General features: G+C 40.4%; 3 protein-coding genes and 1 non-coding gene across 5 annotated transcripts; 3 read left to right on the top strand and 1 right to left on the bottom strand.

Moving 5' to 3' along the window:
• The first annotated feature begins 39 nt into the window (after positions 1-39).
• Positions 40-111, top strand: Trnat-ugu. Its single transcript has one exon. It is a non-coding gene; the product is annotated as a tRNA-Thr (tRNA).
• Positions 112-4,794: 4,683 nt separating this feature from the next.
• LOC119661402 (coiled-coil-helix-coiled-coil-helix domain-containing protein 1) lies at positions 4,795-5,304 on the bottom strand. Its single transcript, XM_038070731.1, has one exon. The coding sequence runs from the start codon at positions 5,212-5,214 to the stop codon at positions 4,858-4,860; it is 357 nt and encodes a 118-aa protein (XP_037926659.1). The 5' UTR covers positions 5,215-5,304; the 3' UTR covers positions 4,795-4,857.
• A 36-nt stretch (positions 5,305-5,340) lies between these two features.
• Positions 5,341-10,017, top strand: LOC119661401 (neuralized-like protein 2). 2 transcript variants are annotated; one of them, XM_038070729.1, is made up of 4 exons: positions 5,341-5,456; positions 5,514-5,947; positions 9,090-9,395; positions 9,457-10,017. In XM_038070729.1, exons 1-4 carry the CDS (start codon positions 5,392-5,394, stop codon positions 9,573-9,575), a joined length of 924 nt encoding a protein of 307 aa, XP_037926657.1. In that variant the 5' UTR covers positions 5,341-5,391; the 3' UTR covers positions 9,576-10,017. The 2 variants fall into 2 exon arrangements, with proteins under 2 accessions (XP_037926657.1, XP_037926658.1); XM_038070730.1 differs by having other exon boundaries at positions 5,372-5,947.
• Positions 10,018-13,482: 3,465 nt separating this feature from the next.
• On the top strand, positions 13,483-21,503 carry LOC119646270 (F-box/LRR-repeat protein 3-like). Its single transcript, XM_038046678.1, has 4 exons — positions 13,483-13,726; positions 13,781-14,025; positions 19,997-21,192; positions 21,250-21,503. The coding sequence occupies exons 2-4, from the start codon at positions 14,004-14,006 to the stop codon at positions 21,319-21,321; spliced, it is 1,290 nt and encodes a 429-aa protein (XP_037902606.1). The 5' UTR covers positions 13,483-13,726; positions 13,781-14,003; the 3' UTR covers positions 21,322-21,503.
• The last annotated feature ends 2,318 nt before the right edge of the window (positions 21,504-23,821 follow it).

Below are 23,821 nucleotides of genomic sequence, written 5' to 3'. Positions count from 1 at the left end.
ACATATTTTTATAATAACTGGAAATCGGAGTAGACGTGCGCCTCTTTAGCTCAGTGGCAGAGCACTGGTCTTGTAAACCAGGGGTCGTGAGTTCAATCCTCACAGGAGGCAGTGCGACGGCTTCTTTTTGACAAAAGGCGCTATTTTTTTACACTTTCGTTTTATGCGTCCATTGATCATTTTTACTTAGAACTATTCAACCCGGTCCTAAAATCTTCATCAATTCAAATGTAAGAACAGTTTTATTGTTTCCTTTGGACCTCTTGTTCCCACCCGGAGCAAGCTTACTTAGAGAAGTAACGGAACGAAGATTTTCCACCTAATGAATGAGTTTGATCAGATTCTTCGCTTCCCGCGAACCTTTGTTGCAAAAAGACTGCTTCGGCGGCACTTCTCCTGGAATTATCTAATCGGATTCATTTCTCGGGCTCACTCCGCCCAAATACTTGGAATATTATGACTTGACCTTTCTTTTTTCCCTTGCACCCACCATCCAGCGTCTCATGCAGTGTCAACCAACATAGAAAGTTACTCTTGGAAAAACTCAAATGAGATTTATAACAAGACGGGAAACCGGAAGTTAAGCGCTTCAAGTACGAAATGTTTTGTGTATTTCTTATATAAGCATATTTAAGTGGGCATTTGTCCCATTTGTACCTAGCTCGTAATTATTATAGCTGCAACAGAAAACTGTGCGGAATCTACCTTCTTCAAAATTCACCGGGGTTACGAATGTGAAAAGGAACGCAAACGGACATTGCTAAGGAACAAGCTCAACCTAATGATAAAGAACTCGCCGCGCTCTAGACAGGAAAAACAAACGGTAAGTGCTATTCCTAATCAAGTTATTAATAAATCATCTATTAGTTTCAGCAATGAGGAAATGGATCTCCTAAACAAGGGCTGGAACTACGCCGTGATCTGCTATTTGAACACGTTGTAGATGTGGAAGGAGCCATAAAATTCATAGGCAACGAAGCGAAGAAGGAAATCCGGCACGAACTATCAAAAGCCATCGCTTACCAAACTAAGATTCAAAAGTCTACTAATCAGCGGGAAACCAATATGGTACGAGAACTGCAGAAGAAGCCTGTATACTACCTAAAAGCGGACAAAGGTAATGCGATTGTAATTATGGATAAGCAACATTACGACAACCTAGCAATGGAAAAGTTGACTGGAGGAAACTACTTTGAATTGAGGAATGACCCACTACCAGGATCCATAAAACGAGTAGAGAAGGCCCTAAAAGAATGCTCTCTAGTGGTTGATAACCCAGCCCGGCTGTGGATGCCAAACCCCTCTTTACCCAGAATTAGATGCCAACCAAAAATACACAAATCAGGCAATGAGTTGAGGGATATTATTGCAGATTCTAACTACCCTACTTACAACATTGCGAAGTGGTTGGTTGAGGAATGCCAAAAATTGGGTCTATCAACGGGAAACAATCTGTCAAAAATTCGAAAGAATTGACTGAAAGATTGAGTGTATTGGAGGCTTTGGCGGATAATGAACGCCTAGTTTCATTTGATGTCAAAGCTCTAATTCCCAGTAGGCCTGTAAAAGAGGCAATAACAAAATTTCAAGAGTGGCTACTACGGTTTGGTTCGACACCAGAATGGAGGAGAAAGGCTAAACAATATGCGAGGTTGGCTTGCCTCTGCATGAATGAAAATTATTTCATATTCAGGGGAAAATACTTCAAGACAACCTCGGGTGTAGCGATGGGCAATCCTCTCTCCCCACTCCTAAGTGAAATCTTTATGGCATCACTGGAGGAGAAAATGGAGCAGGATGGATTATTGCCAAATATATGGTTAGGGTACGTGGATGACATTTTGACAGTGATCGCGGACACAAGTATCCAAAATATGTTGGATAAACTCAACACGCTACACCCTAAAATAACTTTCACTGATGAGATTGAAGTTAACAACCAATTGCCTTTCTTAGATATATTAATCAAACGTCAAAACGGACAATTTTCTTTTTCTATTTTCAGAAAACCCACCAGCGGTCACTGCGTTTCATAGCTACCAGCATAAAATGGCAGCTTATGGCACGATGATCCATCGCCTCCTAACAATTCCACTCACAGAGGAAGACTACCGGAGCGAAAAACTCTACATTATGGACACTGCAAGGAAGAACGGGTACACCAGCACCACCATAGATACGATGATCAGGGGACACGCACGGAGGTTTGGACGTAGTAATCTCTCTATACTGTACACCCAACAAACAACCTCTACCGCTCTAAAAATATCAAATGTCACCTCCTCAAATCTGTCCGAGCATATAAAGCACACATTGAAAAGGTTCGACATACATGGTAGGATCAAGTCGTATCTACCAGCTAAAATCCCAGCTGGCTAGGGAAAAGGACCGGAAAACGGTAGAGGAGATGATGAGAGATGTCCAAAGGTGTATATCGGACAAACGAAAAGACTAGTAACTACCAAATTTAGGGAACATACGAAGGAGGCAGAGTTGGCTGTCAAGTACTCCCGAAAACCTACAAAACCTAGGGTGGCTAAATATATGGTCGAATGCGGCCATAAAATAAGCTCGTAATGTTTATGCTATTCGTTCGTCAAACCATTCACTTTAGTATGATACTGCCATTCAAAGTCTTAGAATGCAAGAAATTTGCACAAAAGTGGCAACTTTGACCTATTATATCTCTGTTATTAATATTACAAGTTCCACCAAACTTGGTAGCATTATGCTCCATGGTATAGCCTATATTACCGAAAACGTTGATGATTCTAGGATAAAGTTAAGAAGGGTCCCCATTCAATTTCTGAGATGCCATATGCATGGACCCCCATATTTCTTTCCAGATATTTGGATTGGGTAATTTCTGAGAACGGGTTCTTAAAGTAGTTTAGTTAGTTCAGTTTGCTGTTGGAGCCCCAGCTTCGAGCACTCAGGTCATTGTTAGGCCTATTGTACTACCCCGCCTATTCAATGGCTTCCCGCCTACGGCGTTCGCAGGCTTTAGCCAATCTGAGAACATTCTCTAGAGGCAGAGTGTGCAGATTCTTCATTGAAGAAAACCTTGCCAAGGTGTCTTCCTCTGAGCTCTGAGAAGGCCGAGCAGCTGCATAAAAAAGAACAGGGCCAACTCCTCCTTCTTCTCACATTGACTGCACATAGCCGAATCCACTACCCCAAACTTTTCCATATGGTAGTTTAAGGAGCGGTGCCCCGTTAAAAGCCCTACTAGGGTTTTCACTTCTTAAGTGACAACAAAAATGCCTCTCTAGTGACCTAGGCTCTTTCACAAGGATTTTCGCCTGCCGGCAACAGTCCAAATTTCTCCACTCGGCTGGGTGAATCCTTACAATTTCGCCCTTCAGAGTAGACTTGACTTCCAAAAGCTGGTTCCATTGTGGGGCCAGTCTACAATCGGGTTACCCGATTGCACCCCTGCGCCTGATTCGCCCTCCATGACTGACCCGTAGGTGAGGATTATTTAGTCTGTAATCTGAAAAGATTCATGGCCATTTGTTGACTATTCTTCTCTTTCGGTGATTACGACAGTGTATGTCTTTTCAAAGACGAATCTAGAAACCATATTATCGGTCGGCATCAGAGCTACCGGATCTTTGTCAAGGAATTTCCAGATAGGTGCATGACCGTGTGATTGGCCGCCTTTGTGTCATTGGCTGCTTTCCGTTTCACCTCGAAGTGAATGGGGGGTAAGCTATCCTATTCAAGTGCCACAGTCGGCGTAGTACTCATTCCTTCAGTAATACTTAGGCAACTAAGCTTTTGAATCTGCTTTAGCAGCTTCCTGCTGTTAGCAAAGTTCAGTCTCGGCCACCAGATGATGCAAGCATACATCAAAATGGGTTTTATTGTGAATATATACATCCACTGTATCCGCTTTGGTGAAAGTCCCCAGATCTTACCTATCGCATTGCTACACCACCAGAGTAACCTGCAGAATTTCCAATATTGTTCCTGGATATGGTGCTTCCACGTTAACTTGAAGTCGAAATGTACTAGTAAATACTTGCCTGTTTATGCCAGCTGGATTTCCGACCCTGCTAAAGTGGGTAGCGTATAGCTGCTCCACTTGACGTTCCTAGTGAACATAACTAGTCCAGTCTTCCTAGCGTTCACCGTGAGTCCATTGCGGAGGCACCAACTGTGGATTTCATGCAGATTTACTTTCAAGCGGTCACATACTGTGTCCGCAAAATTGCCGGTAATTATTACGGCTAGGTCGTCCGCAAATGCTTGCGCGAAAACTTTTTTGTCCTCCAGGAGCCACAGCAGTATCCAACCCCTCCCTGTGGGCAGCCCCTAAGACATCCTGCTTCAATAGACTTCTGGCTGACCGAGATGTGCGCCTAAGGCGTATTCTTTTTCGGACGTCGCCTTTTCAATTATTGCCGTAAGTTCATGGAGTGCTGTCTCCGTGGATTTGCCTTTCTGGTAGGCGTGTTGTCTATGGTGAAGTGGCCACTTAGGGATGTGTGTATCCCTTATGAACCGATCTACCAGTCTTTCAAGTCCTTTTAGTAGAAAAGACGTTAAACTGATCGGTCGCAAGCTTTTTGCGTCTGCGTAGGTGGGTTCCCTGGTTTGGAAATGAATAACACCTTCACATCACGCCAGCTAATTGGAATATAAGCGTGTGCTAGGCATGCGCGATGTATATTCCGAATATGTAGAGCCAAGGCATCCATTGCCTCTGTTACTAACGCAAGAATAATGCCATCTGGACCTGTAGACTTGCATTTGCATGCCAGATTCCAGTCACAAATTTGAAATAATCAGTTTTAACTTCTACTTTTCACGTTTATTACATCCAACTAAGTTACGCACTAGAAACAATTCGATTTATGGATTAGGATATCTCCTCATGTACTTATTCAGTTGCTTATAGTTCAGGTCCTTGCCCGGCTTCACGGCTCCTTGGCTGTCTACCTTCTTGGCTTGGAAGCTTGTATCCATAAAAGTCTTGTAGCATTTGTTGAACGTCTGCACTTCCTTGCTGCACAGCGACTCCTGGAAGTCATTCTCCTTAAGACAGGTGAACAAAATAGTCATTTCCTGCAGACATGCGACTTCGGTCTGGGAATCCGCCTTGCCACTCACTCGGTTTTTCAGTCGCAACGGAAGAATTTCTTGAAATGGCACGATGCTCTCTCTTTGAGGGGCCCGAGCGTTCGCCAAAAGTGCCGAAGCGAACCTCATCCTGAAGTATCCTCTTATTTACAATAGACCCGCAGCACCACTCAAGGATAACAAGGTTATGAGGCAGGTGGACTGTCAAAGTGACAACACATCTGATACAATTTCAGACGACGACGGTAATGCAGATCTTGACAATCATCTGCTCCGATCCGCACAGTTGGATTCGTCGCTTCGTTGATGCTTGTCAAGCGCAGAAATAAATATCGCGAATTTATTTTGCTGTTCAGAGCTGGGGATTTTGTGTAGTTTCCGTAGTGTGTAGTGTCTGTGGCAAATAGTAACGGAATATTGAATTGCAGGAGTATGACGGCTTGTCCGCGCAAGATGCTGTCACGGTTTCATCCGTATCACGGCGTCAATATAATTCTGTACGACGAAAACACTGTTGCATTTCGCAAAGCAAGTTTCGCAAATGCACTCACATTTTCAGAGAAACCGCTGCTTCCCGGCGAGATATTTTTGCTGGAAATTGAAAAGAACGAACGCGGCTGGTCCGGACACATGCGGCTGGGATTGACGCTGCTGGACCCGATTACTGTAGCGAATTCCAAGGATGGACTTCCACAATTTGCACTGCCGGATCTGACAAATATGGGGACGAGCTGGGTTTATCCGATCACAAAGTTTGTAAAGAATTCGTCGCCAGATTATAGCAGTCAGAATAGCGAACCGCAGCCGCCTGGGTGCAGCAAGGGGACGAAAGGACGCAGTAGCACCAGTAAATTGTGTTGTAGTAAGTATTCGAGTTGGTGCTTGTCAAATGCCAATTTTTTTCATTTTATTTGAACCGAATGGTCAACGTACGACCTAATTTCTCTCGTATTTGATATTATGGATTCTCACTCAACATTTGCAACATATTTCAATACAAATTGGAGAGATCAATTCTTAAAGCTATATCTTGCACTTCCCATTGGACACAGCTCGACCTGCCGATAATTTTCCAACATATCACCTGGATCTTTATGTATAATTTTTGCTTTGAATGTTAGTTTTGGTGGTGCTTACATCTTGACTCGTCACGATTTCTATTGTCCTCCGTCCCAAAACCGAATGCTCCAAAGAAAAACGACGATATCGAAAGACAACAAAAAAGAGTACCTGCCACAGGAAGATAAGATCTTCCATGTCGAAAAACAGAGAATGCTGGGACATTATATTATCTTTAGCAATTTAAACTCTAAATAAGTCATCAATAATATGCGAAAGTTAAATTCACTAACAAATCACAATAATTAGTAACTTCATTAAGTACAGGTCTTGTGATAAACGATTATAATTGTTAATTTACAATACTGTTGTGTTGTGTTGCAAACCCAGCTAAAGAGGGCGTAATTTGCTTGCCAACCGCTTGCAAATATCTAAATTGTTTGACATTTTTGCAACAGTTGAAGCGCCCAGAGCGAGCAACTGCAATATGGCCACATAACCGCTAAAACTGCTTTTGTGTAAAGCAAAGCCTTGTTAAAATCGGTTTACTGTCTGTCTGTTCGTCTGTGGTTTTTTTTGAGGAAGTGGAAATCTTCAAAAGACACTGGTCTGGACACACCAGCGTGTGGGATTTTTACCCACTAAAACCACCCTCGACTCCCTCCCTGCCCCACGGAACCACCATAAGGTATTGCATCGCGGGGCGAAGTCAGCTCACTCTAGCTTAGTCACCTTTCTTCTATACGCGGGGCACGTGACCGCGCTTTTTTTTCTCCTCTACCTTTCGCCGATTGGTTTCGATAGATGCGATCATAGAGTTAACCGGATCCCAATTCTCTTGATGTGCTACCATTTTCGGCACCAGATTTTCTGGTACCAGCACCTCTCCTAGAGTCTCCTCTAGATTCCGCCTTTCTTCCATAAATCTCGGACAGTGGAAGAATACATGCTCTGGGTCCTCTGAAACTCCATCGCAATTTGAACAGTCGGGTGAGAACCCCAAATTAAACCTGTGCAGGTATTGGCGATATCCTCCATGCCCTGTGAGAAACTGGGTGAGATTATAATTAATCTCACCGTGTCGCCTTCCAACCAATCCTTGATGGCAGGAATGAGCCTGTGAGTCCACCAACACCTTTCCCGAGCACTCTCATCGCTCTTGCCATCTATTTATGGATCTCTACCTCTCAGTCTTCTTCGTCCGCGATGAGGGAGAGATTGGCTTCACATTGCATATGTTCGCCATCTCATCTGCCAAGAATGCTGCATCATCTGAGACAGTCCTGAAGGCAGAGCATACCATCAGTGCTGTCCTTCTGTAGACTGCACTCAGTTTAGTAACGTTCTATGACATTCGCGACGCCTGTCTGTCCGTCAAATGCATTTTTCTCGGAGACGGTTATAGCGATTGACACCAAATATGGTAGAAAGGTGGGAACTGTGAACGCTCACGCATATAGTGAGTTACATCTTTTTACGTCGAATTTAAGGAGGGGTCGCCACACATAGAAAAGGGGGGGTGTACATTTTTTTTTTTCATCAAATAGTAGTACTTTCCGAAGTTTTGACATTTGTCAGAAAGGTGGGGATTGCGAGGGTCGAAAGTGATCATTTTTTAGCGGAGCCATTTTCGGAAACACCCAACCGAAAAATCTAAAAAAAATCAGGAGACTGCCACTATATGGTGCCTGGGCTCCGAAATACCTTTCATGCCGATATTTGTTCAAATAAAGTTAATAATAGTATATTATTATAATTTTTAGTAATTGGCTGCAAAACCCCCCTTAAGTTCATCCTAGCACCACGAGTGCAGTCATGTAGGCTATAATATAGAGCATAATCTTACCAAGTTTGGTGGAAATCGCACTGTTACTAACAAAGTTGTAATACGTCAAAGTTGTTGCTTCTTTGCAAATTCAAGCCTATGATTGTCAATATCATCCGAAAGTGGATACTCTCACATAATATATGCATATATTACGTGCTACGTACTAAGAAATACACAAAACCTTTCGTATCTGGAGCGTCCAGCTTCCGGTTTCCCAACTTGTTTTTTCTAACGGAGGGAAACCATGTAGATATCTTAATCTGGGGTTTCCCTGCCTTTTTGGCAAAAGTCAAATTCTTAAAACCAATTCCTCAGGGGATGAGGCCTCCTAATTGTTCATTGTGAGCAATTAGTAGGCCCATAAGATTCTGTCTGAAGAAACACTGTCACCATGTGTGCGCCTGTTATATCATCTCCAGCACATGTCGATAATTCTGTGCCTTCCCAGCCTGGCAATTCAAGGACTATAGTCCTAAGCCATTCCACAGTGTCCTCCGTCGCGTAGTCCACCAATATATACCTGGTCGAAAGCATATCCCGGTGTACACAAGGTTTGCACTTACCACTTTAACGATAAATTCAAATTATTATTGTAATCTTTTCCACCAGTTAAATGTTAAAATTTGAGAGGGTGGTTAGGAGAAGAAAAACCACTATTCATTCAGTGAAGTCAAAATCATCGCGAAAACCTTGTCATCATTGTTCTCTTCGGAGGCAATAAGAGCAGTTTCGTAAGTTACAGATACTTGGAGTAGTGTTAACCCAATACTTTTGCCGATAAGCAAAACCAGTGAGAATAATTTATTATGAAATGTGCCAGTTGGAAAGGAGCGGATTGGGTGGAAGAAAAAGATATCAAAAACTATTATTTGTAACAAGAACAAAACGTTACTACTAACGAAAAGGATGCTTTCTATGAGCAACGACATGCATATGGAATTGACATTGGAATATCAAGAAAGTTAACAAAAGTGCTTTCCAAATTTAAATTTCAATTCCAATAAACTCTGAAATATCCTATGCTGTTGTCACAAATTTATCGCTGCCAGGATAATTTACCTCAAAGTTTCAAAAATCTAACCTAAATACATAAACTAAATACTATCTCTTCTTGCAGGTACTATTTTAGGTGATGGTATCAACGTTAAAACTTCTCGAGGGTTGATACCTCGTAGCGCACTGAAACCTATTGTCCATGACGGTGAAGGATCAGAGATTCTTCTAACAGATAAGGGCTCTCGCATCGGAGTTGTGTTCGTTCCCACGCCACATAATCACGATTTAGCTGAAATGCATTTCATCATAAACGGCGAGGATCAAGGGCCGTGCGTTCGTGATATTCCCTATAAACAGGGAGCACTCCATGCCGTGGTCGATGTTTACGGCACGACCAAGCAAGTGAAAATCGTTCAACTTTACGGAGGTAGGTTTCTTGCTAGACAATGCAATGTACCATTCGAATAATTACTTCCTTATGATTCCAGTAACAACATTACAAAATGCTTGCGGTGATGCAATCCTATCACGGATAAATCGATCACAAATTGGACTCCTACCACTACCACAACGTTTAAAAAACTTCCTACTGCGATACTATGAATGAATGAAAACTGGGAGGCGAAAATACCTTTCACATTTTTGCTATGCATACATATTTTACATTGAATATATAGATAAGCAAAACAGAGAGCATAAAAAAGTAACACACATACACAACCTTTTTTTGTCAGGAAAACTGCAGAATTCTGTTTTTCTATTCTGATCAGTTGAATCAGTTTTATGGTGTAGTTGTTAGCATATACGTATAAATGTATGGAAATCATATTTAGGACCATCTTGGGCTCTTATTCCAGAGAAATTAGGGAAGAGGAGGCCTTTTCCAAATGAATTCGTTTTTCGTGTCTGTAATCTCAGTTTGCATAGTTTAACTGCAAGCGACAAGTGACACGACTATGATTATTTTGTAAATTTTATAAAGAAGAAAAAAGAAAAGAAAACATTTTTAATGGCATAGATGTTAAATTAAATCTTATTTATAAGCGAAAGATGTGTTTTTGTTTTCTTCTCCACATACGGATGGATGCCAATGGCTATTACTTGACACTCCCGCTACCATGAAAGAACAAAGCCTAACCTTATTAAAATCGCTTTAGCGTCTCTATTTGTCTATCTATCACACGCACTTTTCTCGAAAACGGCTGTATCAATTGAGACGAACGACGAGAACGACCTAAAATGAGACAGGAGCCATTTTCAGAAAATACCTGATCAACAAATCTGAAAAATTGAATGATGATAATGAATCCAGGCTTCAAAATTCATCAAATCCAAATATCTATTCAAATAAAAGTTTTTAATACAATATACATATTATACATTTTTGAAACTAAATGGAAAATCTTTTTTAAGTTTATCCTAGTAGTACGAGGTTATGCAGCGGCTAATAAGCCGTAAAAATGAGGCTCAGGTATGGAAGGTTTTGTTGGTCTTTCAACTTCTTTTTCTTCAGCCTTTTTCCCGTTCACAAGCGGGGTCGGCTCGTCGTGATCGGTTTCGCCATTTGGCTCTATCGAATGCCTGATCTGAATGCGATCGTGAGGCTTTTAAATCCCCATCCAGCGTATCAAGCCACCGTTGTTTCGGCCGGCCTTTTGGTCGATTACCATCGACTTCGATGTTCAGACCAATCTTGGCAAGTGAATTCTCGTTAGAACGAATTGCGTGATCATACCATCGAGGACGCGTCTCTCGCAATTTTTCCACGATCGGTGCAACCCCATAACGATCGCGGATATCCCCATTTCGGATGTGATCAAAACGTATCACGCCACTAGTCCAACGTAACATCTTCGTCTCCATTACCGCAAGATACCGTCCATTATCTTTTATAGTCGGCCAACACTCATAACCATAGAGAGCGACAGGACGGACGGTGTTGCGGTAAATTTAAGATTTGAGACGTTGGTTGATACGTCGATCACAAAAAACACTATTTGTTTTACTAAATATTTTTTGCTTAGAATGGACCATTTAATCGATTTCTGTGATTATTTCGAAAAAAGAAAATTACACCCCAGGAAGGAGGTGCCGCACTCCTAAGGGGGGAACGCGCACTTCCGGGCTATATAACTTTTGTTTTTTATAATACCTTCTACCCCTACCCCAAAGTTCATGTTAATCGGTCTTGACTGAAAGAATTCGGAGTTTGAAAGCTTTAACGGCTGAACTAATATATGATTTTTCGCAATCGGTGCAGATTAGCTGATAGATTCCCGTTTATCTCACTGTAATCCTTGGGGTCCTTGATGTTATTCGTGTCTTCAGTTGATGTATTCTCCTAGTAGATATCACTGCGATGTCGCGTTTCCTTAGAATATTTTTGACCTAGTAGCTGAGTTGGGAGTGAATGATAGGTAGCCGACGTTTTTTTACGGTCTTGCTTGTGTGAAAAGCGTTTTTTGGTTATTTCTGTCCATTTTTGTCAATTTGTATGCATTATTCCTTTAACCGTCTTTCTACTCTTTCGCTCTTTGCCGCAATTTCAATAATGTGGCGTCTCTCGTTGAGGAAGAAGAAAACAAGAGGAAAACATTTATTTGGCATTTAGAGAATTAGTCTTTTCCTTTTGGTTCTTTAGTCTGTTTTTCAGCTCCCGGCTCCGCTCGACTTATCGTGTCTATTCATGGGCGCTTGGACCACTGCTGATTCTCATGCCTTACATAAAGGTTAGTAAAGCAAAGAACTTTCATTGAAAATACAGACTTCCACATAAGCTGCTCTCAACGATGGCAGAGGTTCCACTCAATTGTTTTGGTGAGATCTTCCAAATAAGTTTGAATTCTTATTAGGAAGGCATCTTTGCTCATATTTTCATAGACAGGTTTGATGGCAACCAAAACATCTCCAGGAAGCTGCAATTTTTTGCCATTTGAACCACTAGTCCGCGCTGAGTCATGTATAAGGCGTTGTAGCTTAAACCGATGTATCTTCCTTAGTTTTGCTGCGATTCGTCTAAAATTTTCTCACAATATTCTCAACAGGTACGATACACGACAATATTCGAAAGTTTCAACTCGAATGGCGAAGAGTTAGCTGGCTGACAATTATGTGAATGCCCTTTAATGGCCTACACAAACCGCTGACTTGAATCTCATCGAACAGCTTTGGGAAATCATTGACAAAAGGGTCAGGGAACGCAGTTTCATAAAAACAATTGACGTATACACCGACAATTATTATAGTAAGAGTGGGCGAGATTTCAAATGGATCTGATTTCTTGGTTTGTTCTTATTGCGAAACGGGGCAAAACAATTAAAAGGGTCGGAAAGCAATTAGTTTTGCATCCCTACCAGACATACAATAACATAATGTAACATGAATAAGTCATAAGAATGCAAATTTCAGTGTCTACCGCAAAATAACTCTAGCCGCACCTACCGTGACTCCCAACTTCCACGAGTTGTCGTTCTAATCTCAGGCATGAGGACACTATTTTATACAAATATTTTCACACAATATGGACATGCTAACGGTCCTGGGTCTCAGTTGATTTCCTAGGATGTCTGCTACCCTTCTTTCTCTTCTTTCTTTTTTCCGCCCAACAAATTTACGGAAATAGCAATTGTGAAAGTTGTTACTTTATGACAATATATACATATGAAATTTACTTCCATCTTCCAAACACCATGATTGTAAGTATCTGAATCAATAGCCCATATAGTAATAATGAGAGTACAGTGAAATAATCTCAGCTTGATGTTGGTGCTGTTTATAGCAGCATTGAAGTTCCCTGGCTTGGCAATTTTAAATAAGGAACTACTTCAGAGTAAATTCTACGTTCCTTTGTTTGAAGTTGATTAGGAAGCGGATCACTTCGAATGAATCACACTCCGAGCGATTCGATTGTTATCTATTCCCTATATCTCTACGAAGACTGAAAAGGACTATAAATTGGCATAACGAAAAATACTTGCTTAGCGTTTTATATCACTTCATTTCACGATCGTAACGGTGGCAATGTGGTCAATGTCCGGGATTATTACCCTGATTTCAATCAGGTAGTTCTTTACAATTGAGTTGACTGGTATCCTACATCCAATCATAATAGAAATTCCTCTACCACCAGTAAGATTTTGCGACAGCTTAGTGACCTAACTACTAATACATCTGGACATAATTGAAACAACCGTGTAGGAGCTTTGTGCTGATTATGATTGAAGCGGCAAATCCCGGAGTAATGGAAGGGGAGTTTTTCAAGGAGTTACCCTTTCTTTTACAGCGGCAAAGGTGTTAGATAGTCTTCGCATCCATTGGTATGAATATCAAGGGTCCATAGACAGATACATCTACCTTGAGATTAGAAAGTCCCATGGCGTCACGCCCCTCAGGCGGGAAGGGGTTCCAAAGCTTATTCCTTTGTTTCTTCTAAAAAACTATTAAAAAGGCAAACAATGTATGCTACTAGCCGTTCGTATTTGGATCTTTAACCTCAATATTTGGTATATAAAGTCATAAGCTTCGCTCCTGGGATGGAAGTAATCAATTATGGAGTTGCCAAGGAAATCCTACGCAAAGTGCGACCGTTTTCTAATAATTGATGCAGTTCCGACTATTTCACTAGTAACAGGAACACACCAATTGGGTATAAAAATAGAATAAACAATTGTTAGCGCAGAAAATTTTATCACATTTACCACGTATCTTCGATCTTATTTGTTCATTATCAATAGATATGAAACCATCCCACCTGCAAACGTAAGTATCATAAACCTATTCTTGTACATACTAATCAATACGACTCATTTTTAGTTCCCGGAGAGTGTCAGATTATCAATATGGGATTATGCTCAGATAAACAAAAACCAAATCTGAGCGTCTTCAGTTTTACGTGTGATTCATAGCATACAACTAGTCACCGCAGAGCCAATGATCTTCATTAACTCTTCATTTCCATTGAGTTTTCTTGATTCAGATTACAAAAAAGTTGACTCGAGAAGTACCAACTGATCCGGGCTTTCTATCAGAACAAAAGATGAGTTCCAGCGAAAAAACAGGTAAGAATGCAAACCGTTTTGTACCTTTCACTTTAGAATCATAACATGGTTAACTTGTAGTTTTGAGTTTCTCAAGTATAATTAATTTTCTGCTGAATGTGATATAACCAGATATGATAAGCAACCTTATCATTATGGCTAAAGAGAATCATTTGTTTATAATAACTTCTTGTTCGCTACGTATTGTAGTTGCATAAATTTCGATTGGTAATATTCAATTCTGACATACAGTGAGTCAAAAAAGTATTCGTCTACATATCTTTGCCATGATTTTCATAATTAAATAACAAAGACAATGTTCAGTTCATATCTTCAATTTTTCTCTATTTTCTGAAATGAAAAAAGCACTTCACTCCATTAATACAAAGCAAAAACAAAAACACAAAATAAACCTCATCATTACACATCAAACAAGTCGGGAAACCGGAAGCTGGATGCTTCAGGTATGAAAGGTTTTGTGTTTTCTTTTATAAAGGCATTTGAGTGTGCATTTGCTCCATGTGTACCAAGAACGTAATATATGCATATATCACGTGATAATATCCACTTTCAGGTGATATTGACATTCATAGTCTTGAATTTGCAAAAAAGCTACAACTTTCACCTATTATAACTTTATAAGTAATAGTGCGATTTTCACCAAACTTGGTAGGATCATGCTCTATATTACCCTCTATATTGTGGCGCCAGAATGAACTTAAGGGAGGTTATGCAGCCAATTGCTAAAAATAAGAGCAATATACTATTATTAACTTTCTTTGGGCAGCTATCAGTATGGAGGGTATTTCCTCTTGATTTTTTGCAGATTTTTCGGTTGGGTAGTTTCTGAGAATGGGTGCATTAAAGAAATGATCAATTCGACCCCCCTCACTCCCCACCTTTGCAACAAATGTTAAAACAAAGACCGGATTCGGAAAGTACTAATCGAGACCTTTCATTTGTTACCCCACTACTGACTACATGTGGTGGAAAACAAATTTTTACACCTCATTTGCATGATTGGGGACCGTCCCTTAGATTCTACGTACAAATATGTAACTCACCGTATGGGTGAGCGTTTACAGTTCCCACCTTTCCACCAAATTTGGTGTGAATTGCTAGAATAGTCTCCGAGAACAGACAGACAGACAGCAAACCGATTTTAATAAGGTTTTGTTTTACACAAAACCTTAAAAAATATTCGCTTCTCGAAACATTACCAGATAACGGTACTTACCAACACCTTTTGGTGCGTAGTGAGCCGGCATTGCGTTATGGTCTATTTTTGTGTTTAAATAATAGCTTATAACAGGCTTGACATTGTACCTGTTGAATTGGTTCTCCATTCTTCCTGAAGAGCAATTTGTAAGTCATTTTTGTTTGAAATATGGTCAGGTCATTATCTTGACTAAAAATGTAATCTGTAGATAGGCCCATATTTTCCACGCTTCTGTGAAGTTGACATTTGGAAATATAAATATAGGACCCACCCCATACCAGCAGTGATCCTCCTCCGCGTTTTATCGTAGGAATTAGGACCTTTTCGTCCATATCATAACTTTGCTGCTTCTATATTTTTATTTTACCATCCGTTGAATGAATTTGAATTTGCTTTCATCTGTGAAAATCCCCAAAAGTTCAGGGGATTGTTTTGCGAACTCAAGCCGATTTTTCCTGTTAATTTTGCTGATGTACGAGCTGTACGCCCGCGCTATCCAGCCTCACGAAGAACATTCTGTACAGTTTTATCTGATACGAATTTCCCCACCTCTTTCTTCACCTCAATAGCCATTTTTGGTTCACTTTGCTAGGGCCTTTTTTTTAAATTTTCGTACTATTATCTATTTTTCACTTGCAGTTAATTTTTATGGTCAGCCAAATGTTCGGGCATTTTCGCACTTTCCTATTTTCAGATACCTGTAGACAATGCTTTTAAAAGTTGGCTGGCCCGTTAGCCCTTTCACTTATTTCTTTGAATGCAGGGCTTTGTTTAAATAAAGTATTTACAATTGTTGGCTCTTCCACAGCTGTTTCTCGGATCTTTCATCTCATGTTGCAATTCCTTAATTATTAACTTACAACGCTTGAAATATATTGCTTTAAGATATAACAATAAATAGACTACAACATAATGCCGACTCACTACACACCAAAATGTTTTGGTAAGTACCATTATCTGGTAATACTTCAAAAGAAAATGCAAAAAGACGAATACCTTTTTGATGTGTAATGATGAGGTTTATTTTATACTTTTGTTTTGTTTTGTAGCAATGGAGTGAAGTGCTTATTTTTCATTTTATTTCTAAAGAGTAGATAATAGAATATTGTCTTTATTCTTTAGTTAAGAAAATCCTAAGTTAATCACGGAAAAGGTATGCAGACGAATACTTTTTTGACCCACTGTATGTATGTATGTTTTTCAGTCAATTTCCAAATTTTCCAAAGTAATTTCTTAATTTCTTCAACGTCAAACGGGACGACGAAAATTGAGTTTTAGGTCAATAAATAGATAATTTTGGCAATTAAAAGATTACCTTTGTAATAAAAAGGCATATCTTGACATTTGAAGAGCCAGGTGTTCTCCTTTCAGTGCATTTACCGTCCCTATTTTTTTTGATAAGTTGATAATGAACCGGTTCAATTGAGAAGCAATTAACTCCCACTTCTCCCCAGGAAGAAGATACTCATCAGATGTTGCTACAACTTTACTGCGGCGACATAGTTACAGAAAGTGGATACCACACATCCATATAAGTAGATTCACAAGCAAGACATATTGAGAGCGAAATTCGCCTAGTTTAGACCTGGCCGACAGTTTTGCAGTTTGTTGAACCGTGCCAGCCGGTTATTTGAAATTATCCTTAAGAATTCGCTATGCTTCAATTAAAGTAAGTTTAATAATAATAATAATCATTAGCGCAACACTCCAATTGGATCAGCGCCTTGAAGTGTGTTAGAGCACTTCATTTAAGACACCATAACGGTACACTACAGGATTACAGTCGCCTATAGGAGGCAACGAGGTCAGCCGCGACCTTCCGTAGTAAGTTTGGCAAGCAAAAATTAGGCCATTTAATATGTTGGCATATAGTTGTTCATTTACTGTATCACGAATTTCACGAATTTCATTAATATTAATTGTTTAGCAGTAAATGTCCCCGCAAATGATGTAATAGGTTTTGCTACTTGAAAAGTCTGGCGGCCAAACCATTCGCAAGGGGCTGCTTATATATATAGGTGCTATGCTCCTCCAAGCTTAATTTTGGTAGCGTTCGAATATATGTTTCGGCTTGATGCTGGTCAACGAAAGTGATATAAATCATTGTCATAAATGGTAAAACAATTGGTATCGAATTGGTGGACCTTGGTGCAAAACCCGTATCCGGTCTAGGTCTGCCTTGGCAAGTTACTCCAGAATCCCGGTTTTGCACCAAGGTCCACCAATTCAATATCTATAAAAGCTCTCTGGCTTCCTGGTCTAAATCATCGCTTTATCTGATGTAGAGTCTTCCACGTCTTCTTTTCTATCATAGATATTACCCTTATAGACTTCCTTCCGGGCTGGATTATCCTCACCCATATGGATTAAATGACCTGCCCACCGCAACTTACTGAGACGGATTTTATCTACAACCAGGCGGTCGTTTTATCGCTCATAAATTTCGATGTTATATAGTTTACGGAATCGTTCATCCTCATGTAGGCGGCCAAACATTCTTTCGAGGATTCTCCTCTCGAAAAGGGCTAAGAGTTCATAATTTTTTCTTGCTAGGAACCCAAGTTCCCGAGTAATACATGAGGGCTGGTTAAATCATTATCTTAAACAGTAAAGTTTTGTAAGCTAAAATAGACTCTGTTGGTTGCCAGCAACTGGAAGCGAATTTTGTTGTCATAGTTGTTATAGGTTGTGATTTTCGACCCTAGATAGGAGCTGGGCGTAAGTTGCTACTGAAAAATATATTTACATTGAAAACTAATAATTGTAGTTTGGAAAAAGCTACCCCTTATCTATCAATTTTTGGCTAGACTATAAATCATCATCAACAGCGCAACAACCGGTATCCGGTCTAGGCCTGCCTTAATAAGGAACTCCAGACATCCCGATTTTGCGCCGAGGTCCACCAATTCGATATGTCTAAAAGCTGTCTGGCGTCCTGGCCTACGCCATCTTAGGCAGGGTCTGCCTCGTCTTCTTTTTCTACCATAGATTTTCCGGGTGGGATCATTCTCATCCATACGGATTAAGTGACCCGCCCACCGTAACCTATTAAGCCGGATTTTATCCATAACCTGACGGTCATTGTGTAGGCCACGGAATCGTCCATCCTCATGTAGGGGGTCAAAAATTCTTCGGAGGATTCTTGTCTCGAACGCGACCAAGAGTTCGCAATTCTTCTTGCTAAGAACCCAAGTCTCCGAGGAACACATGAGGACTGACAAGATCATTGTCTTGTACAGTAAGAGCTTTGACCCTATGGTGAGACGTTTCGAGCGGAACAGTTTTTGTAATCTGAAATAGGCTCTGTTGGCTGACAATAACCGTGCGCGGATTTCATTATCGTAGCTGTTATCGGTTGTGATTTTCGACCTTAGATAGGAGCAATTGTCAACGGTCTCAAAGTTGTATTCTCCTATCCTTATTCTTCCTGTTTGACCAGTGCGGTTTGATATTGTTCGTTTGTTCGTCTTCGGTACTGACATTGCCACCATATATTTTGTCTTGCCTTCATTGATGTGCAGCCCAAGATCTCGCGCCAATCACTGCCTGCTCGATCTGGATGAAGGCAGCTTGTACGTCTCGGGTGGTTCTTGTCATGATGTTGATATCGTCAGCATAGGCCAGTAGTTGGGTGGATTAGCAGACAAAAATCTAATCTCCTAGATAGGAGAAACTATCAATGGTTTCAAAGTTGTATTCTCCTATCTTTAATGTTCTCAGCTGACCAGAACTTTAATATGTGGCTGTCATTTACCCATTGATGGGGTATGGCACGTCAACCAAACCTACGCATCCTTTCGCGTCTTGCTAAAATGCGCTTCAAACCCCCCCCCCCCCCCCCCCGTTTTGGATATACTCCCCCTCCTCCTCTACTGTTCGGCAACAAGTGCTCTTGAAGCGACCCATCTGGCCTTCCGATCACGTTGTTTACTTGCCATAGGCCTGTGCGCCGACTAAGTTTTTCGTTTGAATTAGTACCAGACAAGCGTATTACGATGATACATCGCAGACAAGTGTTGAGGAATGCTTGGAGCTTTCGAATGACACTGGTGGTCCCCTTTCATGTACTACTACCATATAGCAACGCAGAAAGAACACTAGTGCAAAACAGTCTCAATTTGATCCTGGCGTTGACACAAATGCATTCCCACATCCCAGAAATTGCTTAATTTTAAAACACTTTTTTGTGTTTGGTTGTATCAAGATGTTTGCAAATCGTTCCCATCCACAAACGTGTACGTCCTCAATGATGTCCTACTTGGAGCTGGGATTTGAATGTGATATCAATAGACATTCAGCGTTGGCGTTCTCAATTAATTTTCTGGAGCCTGCGTCATCGTCGGGACTTTTCCATTTTGGCGCAGAATTCGAATCAGTGGTTGATTTTTCATGACTAGTTGCAAAAACCCCCTTACAGGACCTTGTAGAAATAATCCATTGCGAACAAAATGGCCAGGGCTTTTCTGTCGAGCTGGAAGTAATTTGTTCTGGTGGTTTTAGTGCAGCAGATTCGAAAGCATTTTTCGTCATTGGTTACGTATGAGAATACCACTCCGATTTCTTTGGGGCAAGAAGACTATACAAAGGAGATTCAACTCTCAGCACATTCTTTGAAATTTTATGGAGACGGAAAAATCTTGCACATGTTCGATTGCGACCGGGTTAGCTGTTATCAAGTATTCCCACTACATATGTACCCTATTACATTTTTTGTGTCTTTGTTAATTGTCATTTTTGGATATAGTTTCCTGGTTAATGGCTTGAATTTTTCAGGTTTGCATCTTGAAGATCTTAATTACGACTGTCTTGCGTACATCCTATCCTTTACGACATGGCTAGAAAGGTTATATCTCGAACAGCTCTCTACTCGGTTTCAGCCTCTAGTCAAAGATAACTTTAACGCAGGAGAGACATTTGACTTGGATGATATCATTGAAAAGGCCTCAATTGATGACACCAAAACATTTCTTTCAAGACATGGCTCTCAAATAAAGAAAATATCATGCAAAAGTTTGAAAAGCGTAAACTACCTCCCTTACATTGAGCTAATTCCGGAATACTGTAACAATCTAGAAGAGCTTGTCTTTCATCAACTTGTGAATATTTCATATAAAGGATACTCCAGGATATTTCGCGCGAATCCCAATTTGCAGAAAATCGATCTTACAGACTGCTTCCACATAACTGATCGGGTTTGCGCACAGATCGCGCAGTTGCATCATCTAACGCACTTGAATTTGAGTAACAATTGGAAGTTCACCGGGAAACACTTGGAAAAACTTAAAAATCTAAAGGAGCTTCTTCTTAACAGATGTGCCATCAGATCCGAATGCATGATAAGCATTTGTAAGGCAGTGCAGTTGAAGAAACTTGATATCACCTTGTGCAACGGCTTGGACGAGGAAACTTACCTGACCATTGTTGAAACTCAGAATGAACTTGAAACGCTGATTATAAGTGACACTTATGAAGCCATGTCCGAAATATTGATGGGACTAAAAAATCTGAATCATCTTGAAATTCGCTTCAACAATGATACGAACCTTCTAGGCGTCCTTGTTGAGAAAAAATCAAAAACATTGGAGACATTGACCTTAAATAGTTTCGGGACGGTTTCACCATTTGTTAAGGATCAAATATCAAAACTATCGAACATCCGAGTTTTGCAACTTCATACTCATTCGGATTTACAAAACCAGTTTGTGGATGATGAGTATCTTTTGGAAATTGCCAAAAATTGCTCGGAATTGCGACAGTTCATTTGCCCTCGTGCAGGACTTGTGACTGTAGAAGGTGTAGCGGCATTCGTTAGCTTTGCCACTAATTTGGAAAAAGTAAACTTTTCGTACTGTGACTTAACTGAGCAAGTATATGATGATATCGTTAAAATATTGGAAAAGGAAGTTGGACTCAGAAAACCATTGAGGCTTTGTGTTTACGGCACAAAAATTAGCCCAGACTTTATCAAGGTGAGTGTCTGAGTTTGCAAATGTACCAAACAAATCACATTTTTTATTTGTTTTCAGACTTCTGAATATCGGTCACATAGGCACCTCCTTACTTTATGTTTTGATGATCACTATTCTCGAAAATTATGAAGCAAGAAAGTGGTCTAATTATATCAACTTTTAATTGTTACTGATTATCTAATTCTTACGTATCTAAAAATGGATTTGAAATTTCCGAAAGTCGACTTTTGTGGACCTAAGCTAATGATAGGATATTTGAACAGTAACAACAAATATTGAAAGCATTTTAATAAAGTTCTAATAAAAATAATAATTAAAAAAATAAGTTATTATTTTATGAAAATTGGAAAGAAGCCGGAATAGCATTGCCGTGGGCGGAATTTTACGTGATGTTGGGTCGTCTAAATATGTGTATTGTGCACTCTTCTTTGGAGCACATGTCACCCATATAAGAAAAACACAAACATCCAAGTTACTTGACTAACTAGACCATCGTCCCCTTTGCGGCTTCACTTTTCATCTGACTGCCGTGGACAGCAGATGTTGTTTTTTAGGCTCAAATAACTCAAAAGGAGAAAACTGCTCCAATTACGGCATATAATATTAATGTCCCGCAGCTACTAAATCACTAAAGGGCAAGGGCCTAAAGGCGATTCTAAAAACACGAGAGGTGATAGAACCCTTATTTTTGCGGAGTCTACAGGGGACTATGCCAAAATTTCGCTCATTAAAGAACAAGTGCTTAGTGTCACCACAGAAACACCTTCATCCCTTAGAACTCAGTCCATAATTATCGGCGGTTTCCATAATGGAACTGACCCTGAAGAAATTATGGCCGAACTTACTTCAGAGTACCCACTTCTGAAAGTTCGTTCGGTTGCAAATTTTGTGACCAAACAAGATAAGGCCCTCCACCGGAAGAATCCTTCACTCCCTATCAAATCTCCGTCTGGTCTTTTTATAACCAACTTTGAGCCCTCTTAAGAGTTAAGGGAGTTTTCAAGTTGAAGTATAGCCCTCATCAAAAGATTACCTTCGATAAGATCAACCCAGTGGAGGAAGCGCAGTGTTACAACTGCCAAAACTTGCAAAGTGCAGAGACCTGTTAAATGCACAAAGAGCCATCTGCGTGGGGATTCCGCAAGACCCATGACGGAAGTTCCGTACTACGGCCAAACTGAGCACCTTACAAGCTATCGTGAGTGTCCAACTTGTATGAAGATCGTAGCCAGACGGAAAGCTGCCAAAACCCGGAAGGCAATTGGAAACTCTTCAGTCAAGCAAACAGTGACTCAACATTCACAGAGTTTGACCAGCCCAGGCGTGTCATACGTGTAAACTGCTATGAAATCTCTTCCCAAAGCAGCGAATCAAGCAATCAAACAAGGGTTTCCGAGAATTGGTTGAGGCGTCAATTCGCTACGATTAAACTTATCCTTAATTTATGGAATTGAGTATTATCCATCTGCGCCCCTGATATCATACGCCTAACGTGCCACAGCTCAATTGTTAGTTGACACTCTGAAGACTCACTTTGAAAGCAGACATAATGTAAACTTCACCGGATATAAAGTTATTGGGAACGATGACAATTCAGGTACTGTCCTTCTAGTCCGAAAAAACTATTTTTGAGGAAGTCGCCATCGAGAACTTGTAAACTTGCAATATTTAAAACTCCTGGTAGGCTCCGTCTACACCAAATGTAATTCTAAAACTGAGCAACTGGGCCATGATGTGCAAGTCTTGGGCAATCTCCACTTCCTGGGGCGACAAGGTAGTCAGTATAAATGTGAAAACCCTGCTAAAATGGATTCCTGACCCCTTTTTCGTTCACGAATATTGAAATGGTTTTGCCAGATACACCGAAAAAACCAAGAAGTCACCACCTTTCATCAGTGCTAACAAGACTTGTTCCTGGTGGTTCCCGAAATATCGGCATTTGTAAAAATAAATATATCTACACCAGCGAAAAAGAAAAAAAAGTTTTTTATTATTTCAAGTCTCCTCTTTTCTTTCGAAATCGGCACTATTTAATTGGCAACTAGTGCGTTCCTCACTTTGCATTAATCGATGTTGATCTTAATGAAAGTTCTATAAGAGGACTTTGCTATCAGTGACGGTGAGTAAATGAAAACGTCTTATGAGAATAAAGTCGATTTGTGTTTTACTGTCCCCACTATAAAATGTAGGAAGATGAGACAGAAGTTTAATAAACCATGTGTTGACAAGTATGTGCTAAGACTGCATGGAGAACATCACCAATAACGAGGTGACAAAATGCAACCTTAACAGCACATGATATTTTGCGTCATCATATCATATCGCTTTGATAATAGTAATTAGTTCCCCGGAATGTTCCTCCTGCGAAGAATATCCTATGATCTAAGCTCCGCACACTGCTCCACATTGACCCGAAGGGTGTTGCCTATTAGATATACGTGCCGAATGGCTCCTTCCATTTTATCTTATGGTCACAAATAACCGGGTCCCAAATGGAAACATCACAGGAAGTTCAACTCATCTTGACTTGGCTAGCCATTCATTTCACTCAAGAGAACGCATCTGCGTTCGCTGTCAGTGTACAAACGAGACCCAGTCCGCACAAATGTGCGGATATGTCCCAAGTGCT

Source organism: Hermetia illucens, chromosome 1, assembly GCF_905115235.1.
Source record: "Hermetia illucens chromosome 1, iHerIll2.2.curated.20191125, whole genome shotgun sequence".
NCBI lineage: Eukaryota > Metazoa > Arthropoda > Insecta > Diptera > Stratiomyidae > Hermetia > Hermetia illucens.
The sequence above is the reverse complement of the archived record's forward strand: the minus strand, read 5'-3'. Positions and strand labels throughout refer to the sequence as shown.

Excerpts from the sequence above, each read along its gene's own strand:
- LOC119661402 (XM_038070731.1), bottom strand. The coding sequence starts at position 5,214 with ATGAGGTTCGCTTCGGCACTTTTGGCGAACGCTCGGGCCCCTCAAAGA.
- LOC119646270 (XM_038046678.1), top strand. The coding sequence starts at position 14,004 with ATGAGTTCCAGCGAAAAAACAG. Across the intron at positions 14,026-19,996 it reads GAGTTCCAGCGAAAAAACAG|GTTTGCATCTTGAAGATCTT; the intron begins GTAAGAATGCAA and ends TGAATTTTTCAG. Across the intron at positions 21,193-21,249 it reads TTAGCCCAGACTTTATCAAG|ACTTCTGAATATCGGTCACA; the intron begins GTGAGTGTCTGA and ends ATTTGTTTTCAG.
- LOC119661401 (XM_038070729.1), top strand. The coding sequence starts at position 5,392 with ATGCTTGTCAAGCGCAGAAATAAATATCGCGAATTTATTTTGCTGTTC. Across the intron at positions 5,457-5,513 it reads TTCAGAGCTGGGGATTTTGT|GAGTATGACGGCTTGTCCGC; the intron begins GTAGTTTCCGTA and ends ATTGAATTGCAG. Across the intron at positions 5,948-9,089 it reads CACCAGTAAATTGTGTTGTA|GTACTATTTTAGGTGATGGT; the intron begins GTAAGTATTCGA and ends CTCTTCTTGCAG.